Source organism: Heloderma suspectum, chromosome 9, assembly GCF_057233095.1.
Source record: "Heloderma suspectum isolate Gila_16-S chromosome 9, 16-S_ref, whole genome shotgun sequence".
Lineage (NCBI taxonomy): Eukaryota > Metazoa > Chordata > Lepidosauria > Squamata > Helodermatidae > Heloderma > Heloderma suspectum.
In genome coordinates this window covers 35,266,363-35,290,749 of record NC_139466.1, presented here as the reverse complement: position 1 = coordinate 35,290,749, position 24,387 = coordinate 35,266,363, and the positions used below count along the sequence as shown (strand labels likewise).

The following is a 24,387-nucleotide window of genomic DNA, read 5'->3' as shown; positions in this document are numbered from 1 at the left end:
CAAATAAAGTGTGCTGCTGAGCATATGCAAGCAGTGGGTAGGACTACGGTAATTATTTGGATCCCAGCCTGTGAACGTCCCTCTTTATTTCAGAAAGCCAGTTTCTGTGTACTCCACCACAGCCGGACATGCTGGTCTATATCTGCAGTGACACTCAATCCTGTCTGGCCATGATGTAGGAGGGACTGAGAAGAAACTTGTCCCCATCTACACATGTGTAATGCACATACCCCCAAACACGTTAGGGTCTTTAACCACACACCATGGGATGCTATGGCAGGAATAGGAGTACCCAGGTGAGGAAAAGCAACAGCCAATTAGCCAATTTTTAGAATGCTGATATATGCGACGGACAGGCAACGGGGAGTCCATGAGTGCCAATGCACCCCTGGCCAGTCTTGGTGCCTGCCAAGGTGCCCTACCCCTCCCACTTTAAAAACAAACAAAATTCTTACCAGCAGCTGAGATTACTGTGAAAGAGGTCTCTGCTGGTGCTGAAAACTGGGTTCAAATGAGTTGTTTTAGTGTGTGAAGGCTCAGACCCCATCACTGCCTTGTACTCAGCCTTTTGGGCAGGTTACTTTGCCATGCCTCCTATGCCAGCCATTTTGTGGTAGCTCCCAGGACAGCTTAGCAAATTGCCAAGTGTGCTCACAGCCCAAAAAGGTTGCTTATCCCAATACATACTTTTTTTTTTTTTTTTACAAAACTATAAAAATACATGCGCAACATCTGAATGGGACCAGCAGCTACGTGGCTAGTTCTATAGAGAGGGTTGGGAACTGGGGGGTGGGGTGGAGAGGAGAATGGAGCAACGTGTGCGGGTTTGGAATGGGAAAAAGGGCTGATACTTAATAAAGAGATAGGAGGTCTATAGGAGTCAGATGGACATGCAAGGGGACTAAATGGGCTGAAAATGGCAATCAGAATGGCTAAATAGCTCAGCCTGTGTGTACTTGGGTAGTGGGGGAAAGCACAGAATCAAAGTGTCAGGGTCCCCTTATGACCTGGACCCCTCGAGCCCCCCTCCTTGAGGATCTTTTGCCTCCCACCTTCCTTCATTTACAGTTCCCCTTCCCAATAACATGGGTTCAGGCTGTAGACATGGGGTGATTGACATTCTAGACACCTGGGGTGTTAAGCACAACTGTTTACTGGTAAAGCAAGCAAATTACAGCTAAAGGTATTTACAGAATAGAGCTGAGTGATGCAAAAGACATTAAGAGAAAATAAAGAGTTGCACAAATGCAAGTTACTCTACCCTTGTTGCACTTAGACTTCAGGGTGCTTCTTCCTGCTCTTGTCTTCCTCTCTCTCTGGTCTCCCTCTCCCTGGCTCGCTCTCCCTTTATATCCTGTCCTTCCCCCCAAACCAAAAGTACAGTTCAAACCTGGAGAAATGAAACCTACCTCCAGAAACTGAAACTTAACCGGGGAAATGAAACTACTCTTCTCAGGGGTACCCCCTTCCAACAGAAACCCCCAGGCCTCTAGGCCTGACTCCCCCTGCCCCTTGCCGCTGTAGGCCTCAAACCTTCACACAAGGAAATAAGTTGGAATACGGATCTTGCCTATCCTGAAGCAATGGGGGCAGAAAAGGGTTCTTCCATAGAAGTCTGCTGTAATCTGGGGGTTCATCTTTTGGAGAATAACATGGGGGTTGCTTAGGTCTTATGAATTCTGGATGGGTTCAGTCACTCTAGTTCTCAGATAACTGGTTGCAATTAGTTTTCAGCAAACAACCAGGAAAAAGGCGGTGACAGGGAATTGAGGGTGGCCCTTGAGCCCCATATGGCATGGAAACTTGGGACCTTCTTGAACCCTCCAAAGCGATCTCAAAATATCAAGCGACCTGACCAAAATAGGAAGTGGTAGGGGCTTCTTGGGAAACAACAGATGACACGCTTTTGTTACTGGCACAGAATTTGAGAGGGACTAACTACGAGGCCCCTCTGCAGTTTTAAAACCTTGGCTTTGGAGGAGGGGTTTTTCCCTATGATCAGAGGAAGGGAAGATCTAGATTACTGTGGGATTTAAATGTTCCTGCATTGGGTGATGATTGGAAAAAGAGCAAAGTGCAAGAGGAGGGTCATATGTGTCTAGAATGCTAAATTAGTTAGGCCTTTTGGTCTGATCCAGCATGGCTGCTCGTATATTCCTGTGTGTGCATAATCTGGGTTTATGCGCACACAGTGGGTCCCTAACCTTGATGGATGCGAATGGGTGTTAATGTCTTACCCGGTAGATTTCCCAGTGCTTCCTGCATGGTGCTTTCCTCATCAGGGCTCTGGATCACTTTAATGAATGAATGAATGGTTTGAATGAATGAATTTCTCACTCATTCTGAATGACTTGATTTTATTAGCAACATGGAAAAGGGTATGGTATATGCACGTTCTGGAGGCCTCATGCCCTTTGCATAGGGTCCTGTGTTGCAAAACAGGTATTCTGTGATTGGTTTCTTGTTCTGTTAACACAAGTCTCTGCTTGGTCCATCCTTCCTGTAGGAAATGGAGATTCTAGGAGCCAAAGGGAAAGGCAGCAGTAAGTCCGAACCTCTTCGTAATGCTTCCCTTGAGCCCTCTGCAGTGCCCTTTTTCAGTAACTTGAGGTTTTCTGCTGCTTTGCTATCCTAGGTACAATTCATAGCAAGGCCAGCTGTATGGAGGCAGGTAGTCACACTATGTGATGGTGGTCTGTTTGGGTGTGCAGAACTGTCAGGAGTAGTTTGTAGTGCTATTGTACTGCAGGGGGGAGATCACCTGGGAACCTTACATACGCCTTGAGCTCCACAGAAGAAAGGTGGGATATGGATGTATTACAGGAGGTATCTTCTTAGCAGACTGTATTCCTTCCTGAGAGATGTGATGGGAGTAGGTGGTGCTTCATTAAGTTTGCTCCAGACGGTACCCTGGGACTGTGTGATGATTCTAGGATCCGAAACCCTTCAGTTTAAGGGAAGAGTTAAGGTGCATACAAAAGCACACACGTCCCAGGGCATGACCCGGAATCACATGATGCTGCCGCCTCGCTGAAGTGCCATCTTAGAATGGTAGGAATATTTCCTGAGAGGCCGCTTATGACTACATGCATACATGATACATGCCTGCATCATCTAAAAGCAAAAGAAAATATGCTTTTTGCATTACAACTATTGTTTTTACTCACATGCCAATTTAAACAATCAATTCACAGTTCTTTCATCAAGTGATAACTCTTGTCTTTTTCAATCCACGATCGTGCAAGGCTGGAACAAGGGTCAACCATCCATCTTGTCTATCAGCCTTCCCCAATCTGGGGCCCTCCAGATGTTTTGGACTTCAACTCCCATCAGCCCCAGCCAGCATGGCGAATAGTCAGGATGTTGGGAGTTGTAGTCCAAAACATCCGGAGGGCCCCAGATTGGGGACCGTTTGCCTGACTTAGCTGAAGAGAAGCTTTTCATGCTTCACACTATCCCAGAAATTATTTCCTGAGAATAATGTGCAACAAACCTTGATGCCTTCTACCCTCCCCTTACCAATTTTCCTGACAAGGGCCAGATCCAGGTTTGAGAGGACTCTGGACAAAGTGCTGTCTAGTGCTCGCCCCCTCTTCCATTGCTGGCTGTGTCCGCGTTCCTATAATAGACAGTGGCAGTAGCTGTGTTCTGACCAGTACCAGTTATCGGAGTCTAACCACTCTTTAAACTTCCCAGAATGCTCTTGATGTTGTTACTCCAAAGCATTATGGAAAATTAAAATGGCACCCTTACCTTCTTTCCCAGAGTGCCCAGCAGCAGTGCTATGTCAGCCAGGATGTATACACTGGAAACATTTTAAAAATAGGGACCAGGGCAGTGCTGGCAAAGAGCCCTGCCTGCTACTGCAGTTGACCCAGTGCATGAAGGTGTTGGGTGCAAAGGCCAGCCCTGTTCTTGACAAGGTGTACATTTGCCAGCAAACAGTTCTCGGCTAGACTCCATATAACATCACAGCTGTTTTGTGTTCTCAAAAGTATAACTGCAAATGACCTTCCGGAAGAAGAGCAATGCACCTATGGCAGGCATGGAGAACCTCTTTCAGCTGAATTCCATTTCAGAGAAGCTCTTAAGGGCTGCATTCCAGGGGTGGGCAGAGCCAAAGGCAAATGGAAATGGGGCAGGGCCAAAATTACCAGCATATTTTAGCTTAAAGCTTCTACTGCCTCAGAAGAGGCATTTCAACCTTTTAGAATAGGGAAATGGCTGTGCATAAGCCAGGAAGCCACCAAACAGCTGGGGGGGGAAGGGGCATGGTCATATGGGAAGCTCATTTGGGCTGGATTTGGCCCCTGAGGCCTAAAGTTCTGCATCCCTGATCTAAGGCAACACATGGCCCATCATTCTCATGCATTTCAGGTCAACAGTTGGCTATGTGTAATACAGGAATTCGCTGTGGTCCTGTAGTTCATACTGTGTAGCCTTGGCAATGGTCAAATCTGAACTTTCTGTCAAGAGTGATGGCCTGTTTTCCATCCTGAGATTAGGCCATGTTGTCCCGCCTAATGCAACCACCTGGAATTGTATGTTATCTGGAGGTGCCCTGGCCCTCTGCTCAAGGCCAGGCGCAGTCCCTGTTAACTGGGGAGTGACAACAGCCGGAGTTGGTGGGGAGTTCCAGCCTCTTCAGAGGCAAGGGCAGGTCACCCAGGGGCTGAGCCGCCCTGGGTTGCCAGCGCTGGGCTTTCGAATAGGGCTGAGGTCGAGGCATGGGGTCTCCCCATGTCCTGGTGGTTCTGGACCTGTAGACAGTGGGTTGCTATCCTGTGAGACCCATACTTAGGTATGCTAAGAGTAGGCCAGGTAGCTTTATTATTTTGCTTGGGTGTGCATTTATAAAGCTCTTGGTGTATGTTTAAGTAAATTGGCTTTGTACCCTCTTGCTGCTTCCATTCTTCCCTTTCCCTCTACCCCTTTATTTTTATCTTAATAAACCTTTATCCAATGTTTAGTTGGCATGATTTTCTCTGCATAACTTCAGTGCTAATTTCAGTGCCTCTCGGCCTAGGAGGGTGGCTACTGGGTATTTGGGGTGACTGGAAAGCCGGATTTGGCCAGTCCTATTTGGCAGGAGGGTTGGAACTAGTTCCAGAGCGGTACTATCTTGCAGGAAGGTTGGAACTGGTTCCAGCAATCCTTCACATTTTCCCATTCTGGCTGTATAGAACAATCTATTCATCATGGATTGGCACAATAATAACCACTGGGAAACATGCAACATCATAAGTGGCAAGCAGACCTGTGGATACCTACAGCTTAAAAACGCCAGTGGATTCTGTTATAAACAGTGTGTATATTTATTATTCATCTACTCTGTATTGGGGTTTTTTCCACCACGATTGCTGAATACAGAGTTACTAGATGTTTGATGAAAAATGGCAGAGGAGGAAATAAAAAACATGGATATTTCTTTACAAGTTTTGAATGTCACATAATCACATTAACCATTTTGCTAGATACAGGCATAGTTTTCATTCACACACAGCTAAATACAGCATATTTTTCTCACAATTCATTACAGTGCATATAACAGAAAGCTAGGAAAAGTATACAGTATCGTTTTGATCTGGAGGTTGAGAAATTTTTAATCCAGCATGCAGACTGAGATTGTGAATTTCTAACCAATAAATAGGCTTGTTTTTATTTTGTCATTGCCAGACAGCAAGAAAGAAGAAAAGAAAAAAGCTTCCTTTTAACTATTAGCATCCTGTTTCTCTTGTAGTAGTCAAAACGTTGAAACCAGTTAAGAAAATGATGAGGTTTTTCATCTTACAAAGTTAAGCCCCTTCTATTTTTTTTTTACAGGATTCCCCCTCCCCCAACCCCATCACTTATTTGTATAAGCTGCCTAAAAATGTAAGGCATTAGAAAAAGATTACATCGCGGGTTTTGATCAGAGTTATTATACGTTTACTTTTAAGAACTTTATTATCTCCTATACATTGTACTTTCTTTTGTAATTCTAATACATGATACAATACAAATTAAAGACTCCAGGTATGAGCAAACTTCTCTAGATGCATGATTTTATTTTTAATCTGGGCTAGGCCATCATTTTTGAACTATACTGCTTACAGTCAAAAGAGCAAACACAGGGAAAAGAGAAGGGAAACCTGCCATTGTGCAGTTGGATAGACCTTCTATTGGAGTGAATTGTGTTTTTGCATAAGCATTGCTAAGAGCACCGCCCAAATCTCCATGTTCAAGCCTGATTTTAAAAAATAAAATAAAAAAATAACAGCAACGACCTTAAAACACAATGTCTGAATTAATCTTTGAATCTGGAAAAACAAACAAATAATTGCTTGGCAGATTAATGAATCTATATCCTCTCTAGGTGATTTTACTTACTCTTAGAGTTTTCTTTCAAAATGTCTGACTGCACTAGAGTTATTTTAGATAAATGCTATGCAAGATTTCCCATCGTCTGCCATGTCCCTAAGAGAGAGAGAGATTTCTAGAATGGGTTGGAGCCATGGTTTTTTTTTAAAGTGACATTTTCTTCAGGTGGGTGGGAAAAATGGACACTTCTGCCATGCTGACTTGAGTATGGAACCTAAATTTTATGGTAAATTACAATCCTAAACAGTCCAGGGAGATGGTCCCTAAGAATGCAATTGGACTTGACTCCGGAGTACACATGCTTAAGATTATATTGGCAGAACATGAAGGAGAGGAGATATTGCTCTGTGGGAGAGCACATGCTTTGCATGCAGAAAGCCCTAGGTTCCTCAGCATCTCCAGTTTAAAAGATCTTAGGTGAGTCTCCTGCCTTGAACTTCAGAAAGCTGATTCCAGTCAGGCAGTATTCAGCTGGATAGATGCCCCCAATCCAGAGAAAGCTAGTCGTGCTGCTAAGGAAGCAATGGCTTGACTTAGTTGCAATTAAATTATGTCCCATTTATTTAAATGGTGCTGTAGTGTGACAAACGTCCTTTGGAAACTGGACCAACAGATGTGTATGAAATATGTAGCATTTAACAGCGGATGAACAAGTACTGCGGGGTCTGTTTATAAAGTTAGCAAGTATAAGTTCTTCTGATCTACTCCAACAGCGATCACACATACAGCCGGTGTAAGATGAAGCTGCACGCTTCTGCAACGTAAAGTGCTTAAGCATATCTTTCAATACCTGGCAAGTAAGTATTTAAAAAAAATAAAATGGAGATGATCAACATGGTGATTTGGTTTTTTAAAATTAAAAATGAATGCGACCCTATCCGGCCTTAGTATGAAAACCACATACTATGCAAACCACAACATTATCATGCAGAAACAGGAAACTCGTGCTTCTAGAGAGGTTTACAAATAAACCTCCCTAAAAGGCAATGAACATGTCAGCTTAGCACTCTTAGAATAAACTATTTCATTATAGTGATTTTTCCTATATCAAAATCTATGCAGGTTTAATTGATCAATTATTCAACTGAAGCTCAAATAATTGACTAAAGGCACAATCCTATGCATGTTTAGACATAAAAAGGCCTACAACTCCCAGTATGCCCCAGCCAGCTATGCCAGCAGGGGCATGCTGGGAGTTGTAGGCCTTTTTTCTGCCTAAGCATACACAGGATTGCACCCTAAGGGTGCAATCCTATGCATGTTTAGGCAGACAAAACTCCTATAATTCCCAGCATTCCCCAGCCTCCATGGTTGGCTGGGGAATGCTAGGAGTTGTAGGACTTAGAATCATATAATAGTAGGGTTGGAAGGGGCCTATAAGACCATAGAGTCCAACCCCCTGCTCAACGTGCATAGGATTGCACCTTAAATCTCTTTTAATTAGAAGGACTTAGTTTTCTTCCATCCTCCCACTCTTCCATTCCTTCATGGAATGGGAGCAAGATACAGCTTAGATTTGGGCCAGACCTCCCCATGGTATAACTACAGAGCTTCTTCTGATGCCTGGGTTCAACCTGAACACTTGTGAAGTATTAGCAATGGCTTGGATCAAGAGTTAATCATACTTCGAGAATACTCAGTGAAATCAATGGGATGTAAGTTAGTCATGACTAACTGATGTCCCATTTAAATATTCCCTAATGCTGGATGGGGAATGCTGGGTGTTGTAGGTCTTATTTCTGTCTAAACGTGCATAGGATTGCACCCTACATCTGGATCCAACCCCCCTGACAATAATATGGCGTGATTATATGTGGAGTTCCTCCCCTCATCTATTGTATGTATCCCTGTTTTAGAATCCCCACATATACGATGACTCCCATGAAAGAAGAAGTCAGGATGGACTACATTTACCAGGAGCCTTTTTCCCTGTTTATGTTACCTGTAAAGACTCATGTCTATTTTTGACTGAGATGAAATGTCTCTTATATCAGAATCCCATTGTAGTTGCCCGCGCAAGCTCAAGAGCTTTTAAAAGGCATTCAAAAGAACTTTTAACCGCTGCTTGTTTTATTTTTAATTATATGTTTAATGATGTATTTTTAAATCACCTTTTCCCATGTTTTAGCTCAGGGAAGGGTAACTTTGGGGGGGTCTGGCGGCCACTTTCCACCCCCCAGACCACACTCCTGCTGCTACTGGACCTGTAAAAAAAATTAGCAGTTTGTTGCCAAAATCCATTGACAAGCTGCTACGCAGGCTAAACTTGGTCTTTCTAAGCTCTGTAACAATTTGCCCCCAAATTTCACCAGCAAACCACAGATTTTTTTTGTTGGCACATTGGCAGCGGGTGCCGCAGAATTGGGTAGGCCCCACGGCCTCATGGTACCCACTCCTGTCTTATCTGCTTCGATATTTATCTCTTCTTTTTATATTATTTTAAATTATTGTTGCTGCTTTTAAAACTTAAAACAAATATTTTAATGTGTTTTATCACTACTTTTATTATATTGATTTTATTATGTATGTTGCCCTAAGAGCCTCAGTGATATGGCAACTCCTAAATTGAATAAATAAATAGTAAATAAATAAGTCTGCAAAAGCCGCCTTGAGCTGAGCTGACCATTGCAAAGTTATTATCACATGAACAGAAGAAAGATGTCGCCTGAGCCCAAAACATAAGCAACAAACTTAAATATCTTTGCCTTTTAAAAAAGGCAAACAACCCCAAAATGGCCCTTACCCACTTTTTCTCCTTGCCTCAAGAAGGACATTGATGGTATAAATGGCAAAGTTAGATACTGGACTGATTTGTGGAAATAAACTGATTAACCTTGTGGAAATAAACTGATTAGAAATAAACACTTTCCCTATTAATCTGCCCATGCCAGCCTTCTGAAATGTCAAAGTAGTTTGTGAGGGATTCATAGAATCATAGAATAGTAGGGTTGGGAGGGGCCTACAAGGCCATCGAGTCCAACCCCCTGCTCAATGCAGGAATCCAAGTCAGAGCATCCCTGACAGATGGCTGTCCAGCCTCGTCTTGAACGCCTCCAGTGTGGGAGAGCCCACCACCTCCCTAGGCAATTGGTTCCCTCACTCTCCCTAGGTAATTGGTTCCCTCACTCTCTTCCAATTTTAAATTCAAACATTCACATTGTAATGTGTGTCCTATCAGAATGGCCTGGGTGTTTTGCAAAATGGTCATATGTAAACGATGTGAAGTGTGGAAATGCATTTGAAGATATACCGATTAATCTTGGTTTAAAAAAAGAGAGAGAGGAAACTATCTTGTACAGCCCAGTACCTCCAAAAGACACACAAGTAACCTCTGTTCTTTCCTGCTTCCAGGAGTCAACCTTGTTACGTCTAATTTCCATCCAGCCATTACGCACATTAAGCTTACATTCTTCGCACACATGAACTGTATATCTTGCTAATGCATTCTCCCTAGGTACTCAGACTAGCCGCACTGGATACCTTTCTTCACTTGAACTGCTTGTTTTCTTTAAAGCAAATATCCACCAGTTGATGGTCTAACGTGAAAAACAAAGGCTTCCTTAAGGCTGTGCAGGCCAGCTCTGTATCCAATCCTACTTTCAAAATTAAAAAAAGAGTTCCTTCTGGCATTTCTCCTCCCACACCCTTTTCTTTAGTTTCCTTTCTGCAGCTGCTGGTAAAGGAACCGTTCTAGGAGCAGAACATTCTTTTCAAATTGCTGCCTTCACCTTCAAATGGTTCCTCTGAACTCATTTTTTCAGGGGCAACAAAAAAGATCTCCCCTTCAGGAAAATTTGGTTTTTTAGTGGCCTATAATTGCCCCAAGGCAGGTAGGCACTGGTTGGGCTGCATCCACATCCCAACTGAAGCAATAGCCCACCTATGAAATAATGCATGGTTGTATGTGGCTGAGAGTTTTTTTCCAGCACTGATTATGGATTTTACGGCAAATTTGGAAATGGGTAATACTAAAGAGATAACGGTCAATCCATCCACTTCTTTATCATGCCATCGCAAGGGGCCCGATAAGGAAAATATCTATCTGTTTGTTTGGTTTCTTGGGCTGCATTTTAATGGTCCTAAATGATGAATGCTTTCCCCTTCCCTTTTAAAAGGGGTTTCGTTTATATTGTAGCAAGGTACAGGGTTGGACACCAGTCTGTCAACATGTTTTCCTTTTTGCACTAACCTTCAGGGTACTGTTGAAAGAATGGCAAACTGTGTTATGTTTTAATCTTCCGAAAAATATAATATTGATCGAAGCCAAGATTTCACTCTTTTTCTCTTGCTCCTGCTCTAAATACATCTCATATTAAGCGGCTGTCCTGACTGTGGCTTCAACACAAAGCACTGAATGACAGATTCATTTAAAACAGGGCATGTAAAATTCCCTGACACTTACTACCCGCTACTGGATCTTTTCTGTCTTACGTCGCTCCATCTCCTACTCTATAAGCATGCATCTGGGTTCATTCCTACTGAATGGGGCTTACAACCCCCCGGTGATTCTGTTCTTCCAAGATCCAATGCACTGGGCTTGCTGTGCTATTGCCACCTTCTCTTCTGTCATACCAAATTCATATAGCAGGGTATGTTTTGGTTAGTAAAGTTTGGTGTAATCTCTCCTCGCTTGGACTCAGCCATTAGCACAGGCATCTCCTATCTGATTTCACCACCTCTTCGGAGGAATGCACCACGTTGGGGACAAACCCGCTCTTGACCCCCTCCCAGCCCTCCTGGATGGTAATTTCCCCTCTTTTCACAAGCTCGTATATGTCTCGAGTCAGATCGGTGAAGGCCTTCTCGACGTTAATGGCATCCCGGGCAGAGGTCTCAATGTACTTCATGCCATAGGCGATAGCGAGTTTCTCGGCCTCGTGCCTGGTGACTTGCCGTTGAGTGTCAAGGTCACACTTGTGACCCACCAAGACGAAGACAATCTGGTATGGCTGGACGTGAGCTTTGGTCTCCTCTAGCCACTCGTGTACATTCTGGAAGGACCTGCGGTTTGTAATGTCAAAGAGGAGTAAGCCACCAACTGAGTTCCTGTAGTAGGCTCTGGTGATGGATCTGAAAGAGAACGACAGCCCAGGGGAGGAAATAAGGACCATTTTTAAGGAGGAAAATGCTAGTTGCAAATAGCTTTCTTTTGTTCAAATAGCCAATGGATGCAAATGTATTCAGAGCAGCCTTCCCCAACCTGGTGCCCTCCAGATGTTTTGGACAACAACTCCCAGCATTAATGACCATTGCCCAGGCTGGCTGGGGCTGTTGGCAGTTGGTGTCCAAAACTGAAATGAAGGGGATTTGCACAAGACAATGCAAAGATGATCCACCCCACTGTCAACGTTGTTTTATATTCCCATGGGGCCTCTAGAAATTGACCAATTGACTGAACAATGGCTCCCCTTTGTTTACTTTCGGTTTGTCCACAGCTCTCCCTCCATGGGCTGCATCTTCCAAGTGTGATGATTGGACACACAAACGTCCCAGTCTTTTCCAGTTTCCTCCTACTTCGCTCCTTTACAAATCTCAGCTGAATTGGTGGCAAGAAAAGGGATTGATTGGCCATTGTCGAGTTCAAACCAGCCATGCGCCAATTCTCCAATAAAACTGGGCTGCATTTAACCCCCGACTAACTGAACGTGCACCCTCTGTTTGGGAACGTTTGCTCGGGGAAGGAATGCACTGAGATAAACCATGACAGCCCAATGTATTCTTAGGCTAGAGGGCAGAGGAGGGATGGCTATGGAGATGCGGGTTTTACCTGCAGCAGAATCAAATGGTGACCTTTGACCTGGACTATATTTAAGAGTGCCCATTAAAAGCTGATTTGCATCGCATTTGCATATGCTAATTTACATGCATACATGCACATTTAAAAATAAGTACTATAATTTTAATAGAGATTCATCACGCCACAGTGGGGAAAACTGTGACCAGGTGAACTGTGCACCTTGCTCTGTATGCTGTGCAGGTGCTGCTAACTGGTGATGGGCAACTCCAAGGCCCCCGCTGCTCTCCCATTTGATGGTTCTTTCTCTTTAATCCAGACTTGGACTGGACATCCTTTCAAATAGAGGACACCTTCAAACAGAGGACTGTCCTCTAATAGCCCTTCAACTAGAGGACTGTGCTCTGTAAAGTAGGACACCTGGCCATCCTAACTATACTACTTTAGGCTACAGATAGGAGGTTGCATGTCTCAATGCTTTCCATCCATGCCCATAAAAATGAAACAAAACAGCACGCCAGAAAGAAGGCTCAGCTGAACCCGCCCTGACATACTAGCTTTCTACATGCAAAGAGGGGAGTTGGATTTTGAGGGGGGGTACAGATGCAATATTATTAATTACATGTATATCCCATCATTTCTCAAAGCAGCATACATGGTCCTTCCCCCTCCCGCTAAGGTAGGCTATGTCAGGTCTAGGATGTGAGTGGCAGGTGTCCTTGACTAGAACACTGGGACCAGGGGTGATGGAGGTGGGCGGAGAACCAAGGTTTCCCAAAAGAGGGTCATCTGCTTCCAGCAACGGGGAGGCCCACACCTTCTTTGTCTCTAACCTCTGCCTGCTCTTGCCTCTGGCCCTGCGATGCCTCGCCAGTGTCTGACCCTTGCCTGAGGAACCTTGGTTCTGCACCCACCTCCATCACCCTTGGTATTCTAGTTAAGGACACCTGCCACTCATGTCCTGGACCTGACAGGCTAGGCTGAGAGAGAGTGACTGGTCCAGGATCACCCAGTGAGCTTCATGACTTGGATTCCTGCATTCTGACTTGGATTCCTGCATTCTGACTTGGATTCCTGCACTGAGCAGGGGGTTGGACTCGATGGTCTTGTAGGCCCCTTCCAACCCTACTCTTCTATGATTCATGACTGAGTGGGGATTTCCAGGGCCTGGTCTTCCAGGTCCTGAACCAACTCTCTAGCCACCGCACCACACTGGTTATCAATTAAACACGCTAACCTCTACTTGTAGTCTGAAGTGGCCCAGCAAAAAAATGCTTCTCATGAGACCCTGCTGCATGCTTAAACTGGGTCATTAGCAGCAGGGTCATTGGGCTTCTCACACCAGGCTCCCCTTCCATTCAATTGATCTGCCAAGGCTGTCCTAGCCAAGTCGTCCTAATAAGGTTCTAAGTTTTATGTGGGGAGGCTTGAGTCAGGGGGAGGTATTTGCGGTGCAGGTCCCTTGCCATGGCGAGAAAGGGGATACCACCTTGCCACTTGTGGCCCACCGGAGGTGGAGAAGGCCAGGAATGTGCAGACTTCAGGTTTGCAAGTTCAACTTTGGGGTGTTTTTTTTAATAGACCCCTGGAGCCACCAACAAAAGAAATGCACTTAGAATTCTGAGGCCAGGATTCAGAATTTTGTGGGGTTCCAGAACTGAATGCAACTCACAGTCCTTCCATGAAAAAACCCACCCTTGGTTGCCCCAAGCTTTCTACATTTCACAGTATAATATTTCCAGAACAATGTCTGAGGCCCTCCTCCGAGGGAGGTTCGGAGGAAGGCAACAAGGGAGAGAGACTTTTCGGTTGTGGCCCCCCGATTGCAGAATGTTCTCCCCAGTGAGGTCCGCCTGGTGTCAACATTGTAATCTTTTCAGCACCAGGTTAAGATTTTCCTCTACTCCCAGGCATTTGATGGGTCTTTTAAATGTTAATTTGGTTGTTTCATCTGTTCTTGGTATTTTATTGTTAATTGTTTTTTGCCATTTTAAATCATTTTGGTATGTTTTAATCCTTGTTGTAAGATGCCTTGGGTCGTTTTTGGGGAAAGTTGCCTATAAATGTTGTTGATAATAATAATAATGATGATACTACTACTACTACTACTACTACAGGATAGGTGTTGTTGCTATCGTTAAACAATTGGGAGTGAGAATTTACTGATGATTTAGTGCAAATCATCCAGAGATCTACCGGCAGTTTCTGATCTAACTTCTGCCCACCCCTGAATTTGATGGTAGGAACTGATACGGGAGGATGAAGGGATTTATGCTACTCTTCTGACTGGAAGTGTGTTGAACTCAGTAGGTTCTTTGCTTCCTTCCAGCTCTACAAATCTCAGAAGACATCCAAAGGCACCATCCTGCATGCAGAAAGTGTTTTATTATCAGAGAAGTGTTGTTTCCTCCCATGAACTAGAGCAGCGTCCCCCAACCTGGTGCCCATCAGATGTGTTGGACTACGACTCCCATCACGCCCCACCCAACACGGTCATTGACCCTGCTGGCTGCTGGATGATAGGAGCTGTAGTTCAGCCCATCTGGAGGGCACTGGGCTTGGGGGAAGGCAGTGCCAGAGTGTTGTGTGAGAATGCTGGGAAACCATGTACAGATCTGATCGCTGCATCTTAAGCAAAGCTGGAAAAAGTGCAAAAAAGTGCAACCAGAATGATCATGGGGTTGGAGGAAAGGACAGAATATTTAAGAACATAAGAGCCCTGTTGTATCAGGCCAAGGGTCCATCTGGTCCAGCATTCTGTCCACAGAGGGGCCAACTGGCTGCCCACCGGAAACCCACAAGCAAGACATGAGTACAACAGACCTGTCCCACCCATGTTCCCCAGCAACTAGGGTCCATAGGCATACTCCCTCTGCTACTCTGATAGTATAGAGCCATTGTGACTAGCTACCATTGATAGCCATATCCATGCATTTCTCTAATCTCCTTTTAAATCCATCCAAAGTGGTGGCCATCACTACATCTTGTGGTAGCAAATGCCATTGTTTAACCATGTGCTGTGTGAAGAAGCCCTTCCTTTTCTCCGTCCAGAATCTCCCGCCAATCAGCTTCACAGTATGACTCCAGGTTCTAGTATTATATTATAAGAGGGAGAAAAATGTCTCCCTATCCACTTTCTCCCCACCAATTGTAATGTTGTACACCTCTATTCTCTTATTTATTTATTTATTTATTTATTTCATTTCTATACCGCCCAATAGCCGAAGCTCTCTAAGCTAAGCTAAACAGTCCCAGATGTTCTAAGCTTTCCTCATAGGAAAGTTGCTCCAGCACATTGATCATTTTAGTTGCCCTTTTCTGCAGTTTTTCCAGCACTACACTATCTTTTTTAAGGTATGGTGACCAGATCTGTAGACAGTATTCCAAGTATGGTCACACAGTAAGTTTGTATAAGGGCAGTAGGATATTGGCATGTGGGACTTTTTTGATCAGAAAAAGGGGGTAACTAGTGGTGGGGCAGAAAAGACACTATGAAGGTTTGAGGCCTACAGAGGCAAAGGGGAAAAGGGTCAGGCTTAGAGGCCTGCGTTTTTTGTTTTTTGGCAGGGGGGAGGGAGTATCTCTCATTTCCCCGGTTAAGTTTCATTTTCATTTCCCCGGTTAAGTTTAATTTTCATTTCCCCAGTTAATTTTCATTTCTTCAGGTTTGAAACCGTACTTTCGGTTTTGAGGGACGAGGGTATATAAAGAGAGTGAGACGGCCAGTAAGAGCAGAGTCAGGGAGATCAGAGCCTGAAGAGGGAGCAGGAAGAAGCAGCCTGGAGACGTCTAAGTACAGCTAGGGTAAAGGAACTTGCATTTTGCAACTTTTATGTTCTGTTAAGGCCTTTTGTATCACTCAGCTCTATTGTGTAAATGCCTTTACTTGTGATTTGCTTGCTTTAACTTACCAGTAAACTGTTGTGGTTAAACTCTGTGTCTAGAGTGTCAGTCACCCCACACCTACAGCCTAAATCCCACATTACTGGAAAGGGGAAGGTAAAAGAAGGTGTGACTCCTAAGGAGGCAAGAGATCCTTAAGGAGTTGCTCAGGGGGTCCAGGTCATAAGGGGAACCCGGACAGACGCATAGTAGAGGATGATAAAATAATGCATGGTGGGAAATGGTGCAGCCTGGGCGGGTTGCTGAGCCCTATCCCCAAACTAGGATCAGTACCTTAGATAGCTCCTTTAGAGTTGTGGCCATTTCTGGCTGAAACCCAGAATGGATTCACAGCCCCCCCCAAATCAGAGCCACCAGCCTCCACTGCCCAAATGTCCGCCCAGAGAGCCGCAGATGACAGGTGTAGTGGCAGACAGGTACCTGGATTGGCTTGGGTGTGAAGCATCCTCATTAAAAAAACAAACACATTTTATAGTCAAGGCGTGGCGTGCAGAGTATGTACATGCTCATTTTAAAAATATTTACTTTCAAGTTATTATCCCTTCCTGCAACAAAATGGTAACTGTGTTTAGCTTAGGGCAGCAGAAACAAACTCCCTTTTATTCCTGTAGTCATGATTTACATGAGTTTAAGATGTGGAACGGCACATGCTCAGAATTTGTTTCTTTTGAATCAGGGCTGCAACCAGTTTTTTCCTGTTTCTGTTTGTTGCTCTGCATATATATATCAGGGATGTAGAAATCGTCGTACTGCATGGAGCGGCGGGGAGAAATGGTAGTTATGTGCTTCTCAACCATGTGCTTTCAACATGGCTGTCGAAAGCTGCCCGCCTCTTTCAAACCATTAAGTCCAGGGTCTGAAATTACTTAGCTGAACCACTGAGGGTGGGGAAAAAGTAGCTGGGGAGGACTGTAACTACATGTCAGAGCCCCTCCTTTGCATGCAGAAGGTTCCAGGTTCAATCCCCAGGATCTCCAGGTAGGGCTAGGAAAGAATCCTGCCTGAAACCCTGGAGAGCTGCTGCCAGTCAGTGTTGACAATACTGGGCTAGATGGGCTGATGCTCTGACTCAGTATAAGGCTGCTCCCTATGTGCCTACATTTCTTCCTCCCTCTCATATAATGCTAGAAGATGGGAGCCATCCGATGAAAGATTCAGGACAGACAAGGGGAAGAACTTATTCGCACAGTGTGCAATCTGTGGAACTCGCTGAGACAAGATGTGGTGATGGTCACTAGCTTAGATGGCTTTAAAAAGGGATTTGAGGAATTCATGGTGGAGGAGCAGGAGGGGTGTATTAGCCATCATGGCTAGACAGAGCCTCCATGTTTGGGGCAATATGCCACTGAGTGTCCACGGAGAAGGAGCAGCCACAGGAGAAGGCTATTACCCATGCTCGTGGTCTTCCGAGAACCATCTGGTTGGACATCAAGGGAAGCAGGATTCTGGAATTAGATGGACTTTTTGTTTGATCCAGCACAGTTCTTCTTATGTCAGCCTCGTGCCTTCCAGATGTGTTGGACTCCAACTCCCATCATTCCCAGCCAGCATGACCATGGGAATTATGGGAGCACATCTGGGAGGCACCAGGTCAGAGCAGGCTCTCTGAATGTTCTTATCAAAAAAGTGAAACTAAATCAAAAATGTGATTCTGTTTGCACAAACCTGGAATCGCCAGGGGGCTGCTGTACAACCGACCAATTGTAGCACTGCAGAAACGCATGTGCAAGCATTTCCATATCCCAAGATGCATTGCTCTGGCAAGGAGCAGAGGAAAGTCCTACCAAAGTCCTTCTTTGCTTGGGAGTGTGGGGCAGGCAATCCGGTGCCCTCCAGATGTTTTGGGCCATAACTCCCATCAGCCCTAGCCAGCATAGCCAACGGTGAAGGAACATGGGAGTTGTAGGCAAAATAAGTTGCCCAACCATGGGCTAGAATGGTGGACTAGGACTAGAGATTTAAATGTCCACTTAGGTGTGAAGCTTTCAGTTCGTGACCTTGGGCCAGTTACTCTCTCTCAGCCTAGCCTACCTGACAGGGTTGCTGAGAAGATCAAATACACTGGGGGATGGAGAACGACACATGCTGTCCAAAACATGCATATCCTTGGCAGGGATAAAAATGCCCAATATAAATGACCAATATAACAGGGATGATTTGAGCAGCATTCTTCCAAAGAAAAGGCCCTGTTCTTCAAAGAGCAATGATTATGCAGAATGGGCTAGAAGAAGATCTGTCATTGAATCCACTGCTGGCAACAGAATAGAGAAATGCAGAACTTTTGGGCAAAACTAGAAGCAATTTGTTAAGAAAGATGCTGCCATATTGTCTGAGAGTTGCCCTTTCCTCAGACGGATGTTGCCATACCCCACTAACTCCTCATTTTCCTAGGTTTGGTGGGGATCAGTGCAGCCAACACTTTCTCCTGCCCCCCAGCCTCAAAAGCTCAAGTCACTCTGGTTTATCTCAGAAGATGAACACTTTTCTCACGTTTAAGTAAGGCCCGGGAAGCTAAAAAGGCTGATATCACAACCTTGGAAGGATAAACGCTCACCTCCTATAATGCAATGGATTGAAGACCTGACAATGCTTTCAACCTTTGAACAGGTGGTGTTTAGATGCCACCTGCAAATGGATATTTATTTGGATATTTGGTCTGCTTTTGTTGAAATTTATGTATAATTTTTAGAAAGTCATATTTTCATAGGCATGCATTGAAACTGATATATTCAAATGTATGTACCTACAATTGTTTTTTCTTTCCCTTTTTGTTTTGTTGAAATTTCAAAAAAAGAAAAGTAAGACCCAGGAAGCACTGAACCACCTGTCAGTTATTCCAGTTCAGGATTTATTATTAGGCTAAGAGATTTTAGATTGGAGGATGCTGAAATCTAATGCTGAGAGCCAATGTGGTATAATGATGTTAGAGTACTCAGCATTCCATTGGGCATGCTGGTGGGGGATGATGGCAGTTGCAGTACAACACATCCAGAGAAGGGCGCCTGACCGGGGAAGGTTTTATTAGAGTGTTAGACCTCAGACCCTGGGAAACCCAGGTTCAAATCCTCACCCTGGCATGAAGCTCTTGCTGGATGGCTTAGGGCCAGTCACTATCTCTCAGCCTAAGCTACCTCACAGGCTTGTTGTGAAATGGGTGAGGGTTGGGGAAGAGAACCATGTATACCTTCTGGAGCTCCTTGGAGGACAGATGGGGTATGAGTGTAATCAGTAAATAACTTTCTCCCACCCCACATGAGATAATGAAGTCAGTGTGCATACAGAAGCAATTATATATCTACACCCGGAAAGATTGTCCCTATCTCTGGATAGTATTTCTTAAAGTGAGCATCCTGTTTGCTTTTAAAAAAAAGTGTTAAGTGAGACAATGCACAAATGTCTTCCTTTCTTTGTGCAGGGTCAGAATTAAGCACCAGTATTTCTGTAGGAAAAACATGTCATTGTCTTTGCCTTAAAAGCATCCATCCATCCATAACGTGGCAGGAAAAAAGGGTCACACACTGCTGACAGGGCAACATTCAGCCTGCACATCACGTATTGCTCCCTCAAGCCAGTTTGGTGTGGCTGCCTGCGCTGCCCGTAACCCCAAGACAAGCAAGCTTTATATTTCTAGTTCTCAGGGTTAGTTAGAGAGAAGTTTGGAAATGCATTGGCCAAAAATTTTAGTAGTCAGCAACAAAGCAAGCAAGCAAGAAGGCAGGCCCCAACATCACTCCAATGCATATCTACTCAAAAGTCAATCCCTTTGTGTTCAATGGGACTTACTCCTGGGCAAGTGGGTATAGGATTGCAACCTACGTCCTCCAGCCCTTATAAATTTTTGAAGGGCTTGCATCTTCAAGGACTTCCTCCATTTTTAAAATACATTACGAACAGGCCCAGATGTTCTTTAGGGCAGGTGGTACAGTCCTCTCTGGAGGAGGGGGCTGTACCACCGTAGACTGCACACAAAAACCCCTTGTTTGAACGTGCTGCTGCATCAAGCATCCTGACACATGCAGGACGCATACAGATGAGAGAGAGAGAGAGGCTCCAATGGCCTCATTTTCTGTTGAGAGGCCTGTACTTGGACAGGTGGACAACGGGCAGGACAAGGTGGACCAGACCCAGAGGAATTTTATTGCTCCATTATTAAAGTCAGTGCACCCCTTTCCTGCAATCAGTGGAGCAGCCAGGCAATTTTAGGCCCTGGACTTCATCATCTTATAGGGGCCCCCTTTAGATGACCACATCTATTACTTCTGTTGTGAAGCTCACAACTAAGGTTTCTCCCCCTCCAACCACCATTCTATGCTTTACCACTGCTTCTACATTCCTGATATGTTAGAGCAATAAGCAACCAAAATAAAGTTTGCCAACCATGATCGAAAAACACGGCAACAACCAAAACTCTGAGCACGTGCAATTTCACATTTTAGACTCGCTTAAATCATTGCATCACAATGAGGACAGGAATAAAATGGAGTTTGCCTTTCCTGCCCTGCTGCCCTCTCATCACATGCTGCTTCCTGGATGGTCCTTTGGGGACCCCTGTGCTGCAAGGACCCAGACTTTGGCCCCAAAGTCCAACCCTACTTGCCTGCAAAACAAAATGGTTGCTTTGGCCTGCACATCCGCAGGGGGTGGGGGGAAGTTTGCCTGAAGAAACCTGGTCCAGATCTCTTGTGGCCCGGCCCGGCCCGGCCCAGCCATGCACTGCCGGGGCTCATTCCTCAGCCCCCAAAGCAAGGCCTACCGGGATGGGATCACTTTGAGACTCTCCCTGGCAGCTGCCCAATGGTGCACCTGGCTTCACCAGGTTGGGTCCACAGCTGTGTTTGGAGGGATGCCTGAAGGGAAGCAGTGGAGGCTGGTGACCCCGACGTCAGCAGGGCAGAGCGTCCGCTCTGGGTTTCAGTCAGAACTAGCCAAAACTCCAAAGGAGCTATCCAGGGTCCTGAACCTACTTCGGGGATAGGCCTCAGCACCTTGGATAGCTCCTTCGGAGTTCTGGACGGTCCGGACTGAAACGCAGGGCGGATTCACAGCCTCACTGACATCGGAGCCACCAGCCTACACTGGAGGGAAGGAAGATTTCGGTGGTGGTGGGGAGAGGCAGACCTATTGTGACCGAAGCCCTCCCCTTCCCAAGGCTCCCGCCAGGGTCCCCTCCCCCCTCCCACGCGTGGACCTCCATCGCCGCAATGACAAAGCAAGATGCGACCCCCCCCCCCGCACCCTCCTTCAGTATCAGGAGGAAGCCTGCTCCGCGGAGACGCAAACAATGACGGGGCACTGATGGAGGGGGGGGAGGGCAGAGGCGAGAGCAGCGCCTCCCCCGGCCTGCCCCTAACCTCCCCCCGATCGCCCCCGCCGGGCAAAGGGCCGGCCTGCCCCCCTCCCGCCCCGCCGCCTCACCTGAACCGCTCCTGCCCGGCCGTGTCCCAGATCTGCAGCTTGATCCTCTTGCCCGGCTCGATCTCCACCAGGCGCGAGAAGAAATCCACGCCCACGGTGGGGTCGGAGACTTGGGCGAAGCGGCCTTCGGTGAAGCGGCGGATCAGGCAGGATTTGCCCACGGTGGAGTCGCCGATGACGATCAGGCGGAACTGGTAGAGCCAAATGGCCTCCATGCTGCAGGGCCGCCGCCGCCGGCTGCCGCGCCTTCGCGCCCGGAGACGGCGCGCCGCTGCCGCGGGAGGCGCAGTGCCGCCGCTCGGCGCGCCCCGCCGGGCGCCCCGCGTGGCGCGCCGCCTACGGAGAGCGGCCCATGCCCGCCCGCCCGCCCGCCCGCCGGCCGCCCGCGCCGCGCTCCCCGCCCCTCCGCGGGGCCCTCGCCGCGCTCAGCGGCGGGGGCAGCGAGCGCGCGGGGAAGGGCCGCGGGAGCGCCGCGGGAGCCGCCGGGCGCCTGCCGCGGGCCCCCGGGCGTCGCAGGCGGGGAGCGCGGGGCCTGCGCGGGGCGCCGAGCGCGGGGCTGCTCCTCCTCCGCGTTTGCGGCTCATCCACGCGCCGCGGGGCCCCCCGATGAGAGCCGACGGGAAGGTCGGCGGCGCAGCCTCGCCTCCGGCCTCCCCCGCCGCAGCCGCACAGCGGCGCCTCGCGCGCTGCGCCCGCCTCGCGCCTCTCCTCCCCTTCCCTCGCTCAGCCCGTCGCTCCGCCCGGCGCCGAGGCAAGGCCCGCCATGCCGCCGCCGCGCTGGCCGTGGTCCGGAGGCGGAAAAAGGTTGCCCTCTCCCTCTCCCGCCCTCCCCTGCCCCCAAATCGGGATCAGCAAAGGCGGCCCTCCGGCCCCCTCGTTCAGTGCTCGGGAAGACCGTCGGGCTGGATCGAGGCGCCCCCCGAATCCTGGCGGCCGGGCCGGGATGCTCTCCTGGGGAGTGTCCTGAGAGCAGGATCCATCCCCCTGTAGAGGAGGCCGGTCGGGTGCTCCAAGCGTGCTCCCGGGCCTTCTCAAGAGACAGGCGGGGAAGTGGCCTTCCTAGGGAGGTAGCGCTACCGTGGAAACCTCAAGGTCTTCAGGCAGAAAGGCGGCCAGAGGCGGGAAGGATGGCGCTTCCCAAGGGGGGCCGCTTAGCTCCACCGCGAGGCTGATCCGCCTCCAGAGGAGGTCGAGAGACGGAGAGAGGAAGAGAGAGAGAGAGAGAAGCCACCTTCCTTTTCATCCCACCCCCCCACCCCCATGAAGATGCCAGCGCTTCAAAGATGGAGATGAGGAGAAGGGATGCGGGCGAGATCACAGAACTGATGAAATGGCAGCAGCATCAGCACCAAACGGTCTGACTCATCATTGGCATCAGCAGCGTTACTGTACTGCCCGGAAGAGAGGCGCAGCCACTTCTAGGCTTCTGATGCTACTGCGTTGCTTAGAAAAGAAGCGGCCTACCGCAATACAAAAAATCAAATAGCAGCTCTCAACAAAGAAAAAAAAACACACACGCACACATGCACACCCCAATTTCTACAACAAAAGGCAATTAGTGGATAAATCTGCTTTGGAAAATTAAGAATCAAGGACAGCAATGCACAGAGTGAGACCAACAAACATACCCTGTGTTGATTTTAATCTTCAAATCAGCCACCCTCTGACCACTCAGACAGGGAGGTATAGCCCAAATGAAGCCAGCAGTATACAACTTAGAGCCCCCAATACCCCAAACAGCATTTTGGAGGGATCTAATTAAATGAAGGGTGCTGTAAGGACATTCTACTGTTAATGTAATCCAGACAAGAATGGGAATGCAGTTTCTTTTTATTTTGTTTTATTTATTTTGAATAATTGACCTTTATTGTATTTGTTGACTGCAAGCTCGCTGTACTAGGCATAATAATTAAACAAAGTTTAAAATAAAAACAGCTCTGTGGGCCAGTATTACATGTTTATTTACTTGAGTGGCAAGTTGAACTGTGGGAAAACATTAATGTATTATCATTACACCACATTTATATTCCACCTTTCCTCCAAGTAGCTCTAGAAGTTGTGCATGGTTCTCCCCCTCCCCCTGCAATATTGTACAATCACATATAGCCTATGGAGTAGGTTGGTAGGCCTGGCCCTACTATTAGGCAGAGTGAGGTGGCTGCCTCAGGTGGAAGACTCTGGGAGGCGGCAGCAAGGTGTTGGAGGAGAAAGAACTGTGAGTGCCAGGCGGCCTGCCTTGTGACCCCTAAGCACCCCTGCTGCCTTCAGGTGTTGTGGAGGATGGGGTCCCCTCTCCGTTGTTGGAAAAAAGATTCAAATGCCGTCCAGTCAGCTTTTGTACACAGAATGGGAGGGGCGCCATCTTGTTCTCTGCCTCAGGCAGGACAAGGTCTTGGGTAGGCCCCGTAGGTTAGTCTGAGGGCTAGTCAGGGCTGGACCAATACTATTGGCCACCTGAGGCAAAAAACAAGATGGCACCTCTCCCGTTCCATGTACAAAGGCCGGCTGACTGGCAGATGAATCTGTCTTCAGCACTGACAATGGTGCAACATCCTCCACTGCACCTGAAGGGAGCAGGCTAACTTAGGGGGTGCAGGGCAGGCCTCATGGCAGCAGGCCTCTCCTCCAGCACCTTGCTGCCGCCTCCCAGCATGTGCTGCCTGAAGCGATGGCTTCACTCTGCCTAGTGGTAGGCCCTGGGGCTAGTGGCTGGCCCAAGATCACCAGTGAACTTCGTGGCTGAGTAGGGATTTGAATCTGGATCTCCACAGTCATGGTCTAGCGTTCTATCCCCTATCCATGCCAGAAGGTACACTCTATTCCAACTGCTGGTTGCCCTGGGACTGCAGGAATGAAGGGTGGCCACTGCCACTGGCCACAGGACCAAGGGCCACTGGGAGCCTGTGCCTTTCGCCTTCCAGGAAGAGCATCACTGCCAGGGACAGGCCAACCAAGCCTTACTCATTGGCTAGAGA

At 47.2% G+C, this 24,387-nt stretch overlaps 1 protein-coding gene across 1 annotated transcript; it reads right to left on the bottom strand.

Moving 5' to 3' along the window:
- Nucleotides 1–3,830: 3,830 nt before the first annotated feature.
- On the bottom strand, nucleotides 3,831–23,328 carry RAB39B (RAB39B, member RAS oncogene family). Its single transcript, XM_084814105.1, has 2 exons — nucleotides 21,413–23,328; nucleotides 3,831–11,430 (listed from the first exon to the last, which is right to left on the bottom strand). Exons 1-2 carry the CDS (start codon nucleotides 21,625–21,627, stop codon nucleotides 11,004–11,006), a joined length of 642 nt encoding a protein of 213 aa, XP_084670231.1. The 5' UTR covers nucleotides 21,628–23,328; the 3' UTR covers nucleotides 3,831–11,003.
- Nucleotides 23,329–24,387: the final 1,059 nt, after the last annotated feature.

Coding starts and splice junctions, on each gene's coding strand:
- RAB39B (XM_084814105.1), bottom strand. CDS start 21,627: ATGGAGGCCATTTGGCTCTACCAGTTCCGCCTGATCGTCATCGGCGAC. Junction 11,431..21,412: donor GCCGGGCAGGAGCGGTTCAG/GTGAGGCGGCGG, acceptor GTTCTCTTTCAG/ATCCATCACCAGAGCCTACT.